This window comes from Pan paniscus, chromosome 15 (assembly GCF_029289425.2).
Source record: "Pan paniscus chromosome 15, NHGRI_mPanPan1-v2.0_pri, whole genome shotgun sequence".
In the NCBI taxonomy this organism is placed as follows: domain Eukaryota; kingdom Metazoa; phylum Chordata; class Mammalia; order Primates; family Hominidae; genus Pan; species Pan paniscus.
Window position 1 is genome coordinate 93,197,695 of NC_073264.2, and position 12,060 is coordinate 93,209,754.

The window sequence follows — 12,060 nt, forward strand, 5'->3', positions numbered from 1 at the left end:
TTTCAACTGTTACAAAAATAGAAAACAGATATACAATTCTTTAAACTGGGTCAGAATACAGGAAGATGTTAAGAATGAGATCAGCCCCCAAACTGAGGGCAAAGTGGTGGGCGTGGATAAACCAAACGAAAATAAACTCGACTTAACGTAGGAGCAGTTTCACTCTACTGTACTTTGAGATATCCAGAATATTTAAAGAGAGAAGAACCAGGACTCTTCCCCTGGCCCCCAGTGGTCTTTCATCATAGAAAATCTGTTGAGAAGAGGCAAGAGGAGGTGTGTGAAGAAAAAAGGGAGGAGCAGCATTCCTTTGCGACCTGTCCGCGTCTCCTGACTGATGGAAGTAGGGACCAAACGGACGTTCCCAGGGTCTTAGAAAAGCCCTCCCTTCCCTCGCTCCAGCTGTTACCTTCCACTTCCTCCGTGCCCTCCATCAGCATATCCTTTGTAAAGTTTGATATCTGGCCAGTGAGGGAAGCCAGGCTGCCCCCGACTTGACCCAGAGACTGGCCCAATCCGGAGCCGAGGCCCCCAAGCCAGGACGACATCGCGGCGAGTTTAGAGAACGACCCGGTCCGCTCGGAAAAAAGAAAACGTTTAGCGCCGCCGGGCGATCCGACCAAATATCCTTGAACGCCTGCCTTCGCGAGACAGGATACGATAACACAAAGCTGGGTTCTCAGGCAAGGCCGACTCCAGGTTCTGCCTAGAAACGCAGAGGCCTGGCCTGGAATTTTACCAGGGGCCCGCCTCTAGTGACACAGTCACCCACGGAGGGCCTTCTGCTCATTCCCACGAATTCCCACCGTCCAGATTGGGCCACTTCTTTCTCAGCTCTAATGACTTTCCTCAGTTCCGTGGGTTACTCCTGCCAACTCGACGCCGGCCGCCATGACACTCGCTCGGAAAGCGGCAGCGGATCATAGAAAAGCGCCGCGGTGGCGTAGACAGGCCCCGCGAAGCCGCCGGACGTGTCCTTGGCGCAAGGGAGGCTGGGATCGCGGAGGACCGAGCGCGGGCTGGATTAACCGCAGCCAGTGCCTAGCGCAAGGTTAGGTGCATGCAGCCGGCCAGCTTCGGCCGGGGGAGGAATGGCCTGGATAACTGGGGCATCGCGGCGCTCCTGGGCCTCCTGCAGCTGCGTTTCAAAGCAGAGCCGACCCTTGGTGGGTAGTCCGGGGACCCTGCGGACCCTCCTTGTGTTGTTGAAACCTAGTGTTTTAATTGGGACTACACCCAGCGGTGCCGGGAGACTTGGCGGGGACGTTCCACTGCGCAGGAAGTGGCTTCAAATAACTTACACGCGTCACTGTGTCGATTAGCTGCTCCGTGACAGGCACTATGGTAGGAGCTGAGGCTACAAAGATAGAACGGATGGGTTGCAAAAAAAAAAAGGAAAAAGGAAAAAAGAAAGGATGGGTTGCAAATTCAGGTGTCCAAGCAGGAAACACACCTTCCTTCTATAGGAGAAATCTCCTCTGGTGGCTTTATAGCTCACAATTGAAACCCTACCTTCTTTAACATACCATGAGCTTTTTTCATGAAGCTGCCCTCACCCAAGTAGTTGAAAAACGGACAACCGTTTTTCAAAATGACTCGATAGAAGACAGCAGGGCAACTTAATAGAGAAGTGCCGTTTAGTGTCAACGCTCCTATGGTATTGGCGGCACTAGCTATGCAAGTGCCCACACCTCCCTCAGTCCTTAGTTACCCACACTGGCTGTAACACACAGAGTCCTACCTTGCTTGCTTCCTTCCCTAAAGGAAGAAAGGTTGTCATGTGACTTTCAAGCAATTGGTGCAGGATACGTGGACACACAGCATCTAGCCAGGGAGACTTCCACATTTTTTGGTTTCAAAAGGATATGATAGATCTGCAGTTCTTTTAAGCATAGCAATAAGTATACTGGCATCTTTCACTTTGATTATATTCACAAGAGGGGCTATCACAGATTGCACGGTTTGTGAACAGAACATTGGGAATGCCTCCAGTATTTGGGATCTGATGGCACCAGGCAGTAGTAATTCTCCGTGAAAGCTGAATTTTTTTTTTTAATTTTATTTTTTGAGATGGAGCCTCGCTCTGTGGCCCAGGCTGGAGTGCAATGGCGCGACCTAGGCTCACTGCAACCTCCGTCTCCAGGGTTAAAGCGATTCTCCTGCCTCAGGCTCCCAAGTAGCTGGGACTACAGGCGCCCATTCTTCATTTTACTAATGAGAAACCAGTGCCCAGAAATGTTAAGTAACCCATCCAAGGTCATACAGCTAATAGGTGACAGACCCAGGCAGTCAGGCTTCTGAGTCTGCACATCTAACCGCTGGGCTGTGATGTTCACATGAATGCAGGGACAGCATTTAATAAACACTTCCAGAATGAGATGTAAATTTTATTTTAAGCACATTCAGATATCCAGTGTGACTCCGGGATGTAAAAAAAAAAAAAAAAAAAAAAAAAAAAAAGCAGGGCCAGGTGCAGGGGCTTACGCCTGTAATCTCAGCACTTTGGAAGGCCGAGGCAGGTGGATCACCTGAGGTCAGGCGTTCAAGACCAGCCTAGCCAACATGGTGAAACCCCATCTCTACTAAAAATACAAAAATTAGTGGGATGTGGTGGCAGGCACTTGTCACGGGCATCCGTGTGAAGAGACCACCAAACAGGCTTTGTGTGAGCAATAAAGCTGTTTATTTCACCTGGGTGCAGGTGGGCTGAGTCCCAAAAGAGAGTCAGCAAAGGGTGTTAGGGGTGGGGCAGTTTTATAGGATTTGGGTGGGTAGTGGAAAACTACAGTCAAAGGGGGTTGTTCTCTGGCGGGCAGGGGCGGGGGGGTCACAAGGTGCTTGGTGGGGGAGCTTCTGAGCCAGGAGAAGGAATTTCACAAGGTAATGTCATCAGTTAAGGCAGGAATCAGCCATTTTCACTTCTTTTGTGATTCTTCAGTTCCTTCAGGCCATCCGGATGTATACATGCAGGCCTTGGCTCAGAGGCCAGACATTCCTGTCTTCTTATATTAATAAGAAAAATAAAACAAAATAGCGTTGAAGTGTTGGAGTGGCGAAAATTTTGGGGGGTAGTATGGAGAGATAATGGGCGATGTTCCTCAGGGCTGCTTCGAGCGGGATTAGGGGTGGCGTGGGAACCTAGAGTGGGAGAGATTAAGCTGAAGGAAGATTTTGTGGTAAGGAGTGATACTGTGGGGTTGTTAGAAGGAGCATTTGTCATATAGAATGATTGGTGATGGCCTGGATATGGTTTTGGATGAATTGAGAAACTAAACGGAAGACACAAGGTCCAAATAAGAGGAGAAAAACAGGTATTAAAGGACTAAGAATTGGGAGGACCCAGGACATCCAATTAGAGAGTGCCCAAGGGGGTTCAGCATAATTACTTGCTTGGTTGGCAAGTTTTTGGACTCTGTCCTTGAGTTTTTTTATATTGTCATACACCAGGCCAGATTGATTTAGGTAAAAAGAACACTCTTCATTTAAAAATATACAGAGCCTGGCCGGGCGCAGTGGCCCACGCCTATAATCCCAGCACTTTGGAAGGCCGAGGCAGGCAGATCATGAGGTCAGGAGATCGAGACCATCCTGGCTAACATGGTGAAACCCTGTCTGTACTAAAAAAATACAAAAAATTAGCCGGGCGTGGTGGCAGGCGCCTATAGTCCCAGCTACTTGGGAGGCTGAGGCAGGAGAATGGCATGAACCCGGGAGGTGGAGCTTGCAGTGAGCCGAGATGCGCCACTGCCTGGGTGACAGAGCGAGACTCCGTCTCAAAAAAAAAAAAAAAAAATATATATATACACACACATACACACAGCGCCCTCCTTTTTTAGCGGTGAGTAAGTCAAGGCCTTGGCAGTTTTGGAGGACAACTGCAGCCAGAGAGTCAACTTGGGCCTGAAGTACTGATAAAGTTTAAGATATGTCTGTGATGCTAGCGGAGAAGTCATTAGAGAGGCTATGGAAGGTTGTGACAGAGGTTGAAATGCCTTCTATTCCAGTACTGAGAGCAATAGAGGAGGCAGAAAGTCCTAAACCGACAAGCAAGGGAATTAGTGGAATAACCCTTTTTTGTCATGTGGGTGTCATGAGAGGAACAGGAAGCTCTTTGGTCCCATTTGCAAATTGAATTTTGGGATTAAGGAAAATAAGTGTGCATGTGCCTGTCCAGTTAGCAGGTAGACACACATGTAGGTAGAGGATCCACAGAGGAAGAAGAGAGCTTGTGCCAGGCAAAACTGGAAATGCAAAGTAAAAAGATGAGAAGGAATGCTGAAAGGGGTGTCTTATACCCAGACTCCTAGGGATTGAGCTAGGGCGGCAGCTGTCAGAGGTTGTAATGGGGACTGATGGGGTAACTGTGTAGAGGGAGAGGTTCGATTTTCATGGTGTATGAGAAAACATCGAGTGTCTACGAGCAACCTTTCACTGTTATTTACGGGGCTGGGTATAACAAGAAGGCCTGGGAGGAGAGTCTGACGAGCAAGGGGAAGGTAGCCAAGGGTGGAGTGAAATACAGGGTGTCTTCCTAAGCAATAATTACTGCTAATGTTTTTAAGTTTGCCTGTATTGATAAAAGGCTTATCTGTAATACGGAGCTGGAAGGCTCCAGTTGTTTCAGTGATGTGTGTAGTTGGGCTTTGGAGATGAAGAGTGAATGAACATCAAGAAGGTGAAAGGTTACCCAGGGGAATTCCAGTGGGTCTTTGCTGAGAGATACATAAAGGAGCAGCCACAGGAAAAGTAGTTTGTGTTGTGAGGGGTCCAAATATGGGGGGAGTAGAGTTGATATAAGGAGAAAGGTTTTTAAAGTAAGTGTGGAGGAGGGCAGCAGCTTGCTGATGTGAAATGTCTGGGGAGGTCTTGCTGGACCTGTCTAGAAAGTAAAGAAGTTCTTCAGGAGGGTAAAGATGAGGGCTGTTAAAGGAAATTTGGAGGTGTAGGGAGACAGGAGATGTTGCCCAGTCTGTATATAAGGCGGGGGCAGCTGTGTAGGCGCAGGAAGAAAGGGAAATGCAAAGCCAGCAATTATTCGCTAAGGAGGGATTAGAAACGGCTAGGAGAGAGTAAGATTGATAGTGTGGTGGAGATAGCTGGGGAGAGGTAGAGGGTGGCATAAGAATGGGAATGAGAATAAGAGTGAGTATAAAAGTAAAGAATAGAACTTCATCAGGGTGGAAGTATTGGAGGGTGCCCTGCCAGCAAAGATCATCTATCCACTCTAAGAGGGAGTTAAGAGTGGCGGTTTGGGGATAGCACCAGGAGATACCAGCTGTGATGGCTTAGAGAAACAGTGTAAACAGGCAATGTAAACAAGATTAGGGCATTTATGAGTAGTTGAGAATAGTGAATAGGAGTATGAGTAAACAGAAGATAGTAGGGATGACAAGTTTTTGGGGTTCAGTCCAAGTAGTGGGGGTGACTGTGTAAAGCCCTGTTGCAAAAAGTAGGGTAAGGACGAATAGAGCTAATAGAATGAAGGGATGTATTAGGCTCATAAGGGTTATTCCTGTTCTTCAGAAATGTGACTTTAAGGGAAGTAGTGGGGAGTACTTGTGACTTCCAGGAGGAAGAAGAGAGATTAGGCTGGTTGTCCGATGGGCACGGCTTTATTCTGGAACGGTGAACCCAGTGGGGAGGATCCTGCAGGCGGACAGCAGTTGGGGTACTATAGATGACTAAGTAGGGTCCAGTCCATTGAGGTTGTAGAGTTTGAGGGGTCAGGTTCTTAATAAGAACTGATCGTCCAGCTAGGGTGTCTTCATATAGTTGGGAATCTGGAGTAGACAAGAGAAGATTAGCAGCCTGGTGGATTTCCTGTCTAGCCTGCCAGAGGACTGGAAGATAGTCGCCTAGAGGGCTGGTGTCTGGAACGAGGTTGGGGCTGAGCAAGAAAGTGCGTCCATATAAAAGTTCAAATGGGCTGTACCCTGTAGCTTCTCGAGGACAGGCTCTAATTCTGTGAAGGGCAAGAGGTAAAAATACTGTCTAGTCCTTTTTAAGTTGGAGGCTGAGCTTGGTGAGATGTCTTTAAAAGACCATTAGTCCGTTCTACCTTTCCTGAAGATTGAGGACGGTAAGAGATATGAAGGTTCCACTGAATACCAAGAGCCTGAGAAGCTGCTTGGGTGATTTGACTAGTAAAGGCCAGTCCGTTATCGGACTGTATAGAGGTGGGAAGGCCAAACCGAGGAATTATTTCTGACAGAAGGGAAGAAATGACTGTGGTGGCCTTCTCAGACCCTGTGGGAAAGGCCTCTACCCATCCAGTGAAAGTGTCTTCCCAGACCAAGAGGTATTTTAGTTTCCTAACTCAGGGCATGTGAATAGAGTCAATTTGCTAGTCCTGGGTGGGGGCAAATCCCTGAACTTGATGTATAGGGAAGGGAGGGGGCCTGAATAATCCCTGAGGGGTAGTAGAATAGCAGATGGAACACTGAGAAGTGATTTCCTTGAGGATAGATTTCCACGATGGAAAGGAAATGAGAGGTTCTAAGAGGTGGGCTAGCGGCTTATAACCTACATGGAAGAGGTTATGAAATGACAACAGAATAGAATGGGCCTGTGAGGCTGGAAGGAGATATTTTCCTTGGTCTAAGAACCATTTGCCTTGTGTGGGAAGAGACTGATAGGTGGAAGTTTCAGTCGGTGAATAGGTGGGAGTGACTGATGAGAAGGAGAAAAACTGGCCGTGAGGGACAGAAGTTAGAAAGCTAGCAGCTTCTTTAGCTACCTTATCAGCATAAGCATTGCCCTGAGCGATGGGATCTGATGCCTTTTGATGGCCCTTGCAGTGAATGACTCCAGCTTCCTTTGGAAGTAAAGCGGCCTTGAGAAGAGTTTTTATTAAGGAGGCAATAATGATGGAGGACCTTTGCGTACTGAGGAAACCTCTTTCTGCCCATATAACAGCATTGTGGTGCAGGATATGGAAGGCATATTTAGAGTCAGTATAAATATTGACACGTAGTCCTTTTGCAAGAGCGAGGGCTCGAGTTAAGGCAATGAGTTCGGCTTGCTGAGAGGTAGTGGAGGGGGGCAGAGCGGTAGCTTCAAGGATACATGTGGAAGATACTACTATAGCATAGCCCACCTTTGCTGGTGAATGGTGATTAGGCCAGGTGGAACTGCCATCAGTAAACCAAGTGTGATCAGGGTGAGGAATAGGAAAGAAGGAAGTATGGGGAAATGGAGTGAATGCCAGGTGGATTAGAGAGATACAGTCATGGGGGTCAGGTGTGGTATCAGGAATAATGTGGGGGCTAGCCTAAAACAGTAAGGTCAAGTTGTTTGGACAGAAAGGCTACAGGGCATGGTCCTGGCTCTTGTGTAAGAATTCCAACTGCACAGCCCTGCATTTCAGCTGTGTGTAATGAAAAAAGGGTTGGGATGAGTTAGGGAGAGCTAGTGTGGGAGCAGCTTTTAGGGCTGTTTTTTAAGGAATGGAAAGGGGAGTGGGGAAAGGATTTAGGATTTATGAGGTCAGCTAGGTTTGCTTTTGTGAGTTTATATAATGGTTTTGTTAGGATGGCAAAACCAGGTATCCAAAGGCAAAAGTATCCAACCATGCCCAGGAAGGAAAGGAGTTGTTGTTTTGTAGAAGGTGTTGGGGTTTGAGAGATCAATCAGACATGATCAGCAGGGAGAGCATATGTGTTTTTATGAAGAATTATAATGAGGTAGGTAACGGATGGAGAAGAAATTTGAGCTTTGGAGGGGGACGTCCGATATCCCTTGGAGAATAAATGTTGAAAAGTATCTTGTTGAGAAGATTCAAAGGAGGGGCTACAAAGTAGAAGGTCATCAATATATTGAATAAGGTGAGAAGCGAAGGGGTGGAAAGAAAGTATATCATGAGAAAGAGCTTGGCTGAAGTAATGAGGGCTGTCCCTGAAGCCTTGCGGCAGTACAGCCCAGGTAAGCTGCTGGGACTGATGGGTGTCAGGGTCAGTCCAGGTAAAAGCAGAAGAGGCTGGGACGAGGGGTGTAGGGAATAGTGAAAAAAGCATCTGTGAGATCAAGAACGGAATAGTGAGTTGTGGAGGAAGGTATTGAGGACAAACAAGTTTACGGGTTGGGCACCACAGGGTGGATAGGCAAAACAATTTGGTTGATAAGATCCAGATCCTGAGGTAACCTGTAAGACTTGTCTGGTTTTTGAGCAGGTAAAATGGGAGAATTGTAAGAAGAGTTTATAGGTTTTAGAAGCCCATGCTGTAGCAGGCGAGTGATAACAGGCTTCAGTCCTCTTAAAGCCAGTTGTGGGATGGAATAGTGGCATTGAGCCAGGTAAGGGTGATTAGGTTTTAATGGGATAGTAATGGGTGTTTGATAGGTTGCCAGGGAGGGAGTGGAGGTGTCCCATACTTGTGGGTTAAAGTGGGGGGATACGAGAGGAAGACGCGAAGGAGGCTTTGGATTGGGAAGAAGGGTGGCAATGAGATGTGGCTGTAGTCCAGGAATAATCAGGGAAGCAGATAATTTGGTTAAAATGTCTTGGCCTAATAAGGGAACTGGGCAGGTGGGGATAACTAAAAAAGAGTGCATAAAAGAATGTTGTCCAAGTTGGTGCCAGAGTGGGGGAGTTTTAAGGGGTTTAGAATCCTGGCCGTCAATACCCACAACAGTTATAGGGGCAAAGGAAACAGGCCCTTGAAAAGAAGGTAATGTGGAGTGGGTAGCCCCCATATCGATTAAACAGGGGATGGACCTACCCTCCACTGTAAGAGTTATCCAAAGCTCAGCATCCGTAATGGTCCAGGGGGCTTCCAAGTCGATCAGGCAGCATCAGTCTTCAGCTGCTAAGCTGAGAAGATCTGGGAAGGAGTCAGTCAGAGAGCCCTGGGCCAGAGTTCTAGGGGCCCTGGGAGTGGCTGCCGGGTTGGACAGTCCGATTTCCAGTGGGGTCCTGCACAGATGGGACATGGCTTAGGAGGAATCCTGGGCTGGGGGCATTCCTTGGCCCAGTGGCCAGATTTCCGGCACTTGAAGCAAGATCCTGGGGTAGGCAGTCCTGGAGGAATGCCTGGCCGCTGCGGTTCAGGCATTTGGAAGGTCTTGTGTGCTGGAGATGTGGCTGGGGTTTGTCTCACAGTGGAGGCAAGGAATTGCAACTCAGAAATAAGTTACTACTTGGCTGCCTCTACTCTATTATTGTACACCTGAAGGTGACGTTAATTAAGTCCTGTTGTGGGGTTTGAGGGCCGGAATCTAATTTTTGGAGCTTTTTCTAATGTCGGGAGTGGGTTGGGTAATAAAATGCATGTTGAGAATAAGACGGCCTTCTGGCCATTCTGGGTCTAGGGCGGTAAAGTGTCCAAGGGTTGTTGCCAAACAGGCCATGAACTGGGTTGAGTTTTTATATTTGATGAAAAAGAGCCTAAACGCTAACTGATTTGGGAGAGGTCAGATAAAGAAAAAGGAACATTACCCTTGGCTATGCCTTCAGCTCCAGCCACCTCTTTAAGAAGAAATTGTTGGGCAGGTAGGGGAGGGCTAGTCACAGAAAGAAACTGTAAGCCAGACACGGTGTGAGGAGGGGGTGATAAAAGGATTATAGGGTGGGGGACCGGAGGCTGAGGAAGAATTGGGACCTGGCTCAGCCTGGTGAGGAGCAGCCTGGGGAAGAGGGGAGAGGTCAGATGAGTCCATAGAAAAGGAAGATTCAAAGGACTCAGAGCTTGGGGTGGAGACTGAAGGAACAGACAGGAGAGAAAGAAGAAAGATTTGGGATGAGTCGCACTGGGAGCAGAGACTAGGGAGGGACCAGTGTGTAAAAGAATGCCTGGATCTGAGGCACCTCAGACCATTTGCCCATTTTTCAACAAAAATTATCTAGATCCTGTAGGACAGACAAATCGAAAGTGCCATTCTCTGGCCACTTGGAACTACTGTCGAGTTTGTATTGGGGCCAAGCGGTATTGCAGAAGAAAATAAGGCTTTTAGGTTTTAGGTCAGGTGTGAGTTGAAGAGGTTTTAAGTTCTTGAGAACACAGGCTAAGGGAGTAGAAGGGGGAATGGAGGACGGAATGTTGCCCATAGTGAAGGAAGTAAGTTTAAAGAGAAAGGTAGAGACACGGAGAAGGGGGTGGGTGAGCAGCCAAAGCAGGCGTCCCCGCAATTGACTTGCCACCAAGGGAATGTGGGTGAATGACCAAGACAGGCGCCCCCACGGTGATCAGACACCAATGGAGTGTGGGTGAATAATCAGGCAGGCGTCCCTGCAGTGATTAAACACCAAGAGAAGACTGTCTTCCTGAGTCCGTGACCAGCGCCGGAGTTTTGGGTCCACGGATAAAATGTGTCTCCTTTGTCTCTACTAGAGAGGAAAAAGAACTGGAATTGGAAGGACAGGGAGATTGAAGGGTAGCAAGAGAGGGAGATTGAAGGGTAGCAAGAGAGGATGGAAAAGACCGCTTACCCGATTTGAAATTCATGAGATGTTCCTTGGGCTGGTTGGTCTGAGGACCCGAGGTCGTAGGTGGATCTCCTCACGGAGTGAGGGCAAGGACAGGGGACCGGTCTCCTGAAGGAGTCCTCCTGTCCCAGGTCTTCAGCACCAAATGTCACGCACGTCCATGTGAAGAGACTACCAAACAGGCTTTGTGTGAGCAACAAGGCTGTTTATTTCACCTGGGTGAAAAAGAATGAGACATGTAAGTATCTGCGAAAGAGCAATCCAGGCAGAAAGAAACAAATACCTTGAGGCAGCAGAATCCTTGGCAGGTTAGAAAATTAGAAGGAAGGTAAGGATAGCTAGTGCAGAAAATTAGAAGGAAGGTAAGGATAGCTAGTGCAGAAAATTAGAAGGCAGGCAAGGATGGCTAGTGCAGAAATTAAGTAATTAACATAAAAGCTATGTCCTAAAAGTTTCTCGTGGGGGATTTCTTTCTGTGAGATGGACTGTGACTGAAGAAACTTAATAAATAATGTGATAAATAATGTGATGTGATGTCTTGGATGTGCTTCAAAATAATGGAAGTTGACTTTGCTCCCGTGTGTGTGTGTGTGTGTGTGTGTGTGGTGTCTGTGTGTTTGTATGTGTGTATAATAGAGGTGGGATAGGTGAAACAAGAATTGTCAGGAACTGATAATTGTTGAAACTGGGTGGTGGGTACATAAGGTTCATTAAACTAGTCTTTTGCTTTTGCATATGTTTGAAATTTTTTATAATAAAAAGTTAAAAGACATACAAGTTTGATAGCATTTGAGCTGAAGACATCTCTTCCTTTTTCTGCAAAATATCTCAGTAGCTAATATGTTGCTCTTCATCACCCAATAAGCAGCAAAACCAACCCAGCACAATCTAACACAACACCTCAAACAGAGCCGGTGAACCTCAGTGGCTACAGGTGGTGGGATCGAAGCTGCCCAGCTGAAATTCCAAACCTAGGACAGTGGATAGAACAGGAAAAAAGACAAAAAATAGCTATCAGCTGCAAGCTGGTTTCCATTACTCAAGCAGTGGGATCATCAATATTCCTCAAAGGAAAACAGTTCATCTGTTCTTTGTGTTTTTTTGAGACGGAGTCTCACTGTGTCACCCAGGCTGGAGTGCAGTCGTTCCATCTTGGCTCACTGCAACCTCCACCTCCCAGGTTCAAGCGATTCTCCTGCCTCAGCCTCCTGAGTAGCTGGTATTACAAACATGCACCACCGCACCTGGCTAATTTTTTGGCTGGTCTCAAACTCCTGACTTCAAGTGAGCCATCGGCCTTGGCCTCCCAAAGTGCTAAGATTACAGGCATGAACCACCGCACCCAGCCAGTTCATCTGTTCTGAGAAAACCATCAAAATGAATTTATTTATGCAACTATAAAGCAAAGACTCAGTTTAAAGTAGACTTTAAAATTTAGTCTGATATTTTTCTGAATTTCTAAGCATTAGGCTTATGATTGCCATTTTCTTATTAATTTTAGACATTACCAACTTATTGAAAAATAAAAGATTTAGCACTCTTGTATTTCCCTTTATTTCCCTTCCTTCTGGGCTTTCAATATGATGATATCATAATTATTGGTAAAGTAAGTAATCAGTGTTTACCTTCTATGACTATGT

The 12,060-nt window shown here is 47.0% G+C and overlaps 1 protein-coding gene across 4 annotated transcripts in view; it reads right to left on the minus strand.

Annotated features, from left to right (window-relative positions):
* Nucleotides 1-11,789, minus strand: part of TRIP11 (thyroid hormone receptor interactor 11) — an 84,741-nt gene extending 72,952 nt beyond the window's left edge. The window contains exons 1-3 of one of the 4 annotated variants that reach the window (XM_063596382.1): nt 11,321-11,789; nt 10,424-10,635; nt 410-3,002 (exon numbers count right to left, since the gene is read on the minus strand). In XM_063596382.1, coding sequence (XP_063452452.1) covers nt 410-548 — 139 coding nt within the window. In that variant the 5' untranslated portion in view covers nt 549-3,002; nt 10,424-10,635; nt 11,321-11,789. Of the gene's footprint in view, nt 1-409; nt 5,781-10,423 lie in introns of all 4 variants that reach the window. The other 3 variants (XM_063596381.1, XM_008958208.5, XM_055097959.2) reach the window with 3 other exon arrangements.
* Nucleotides 11,790-12,060: the final 271 nt, after the last annotated feature.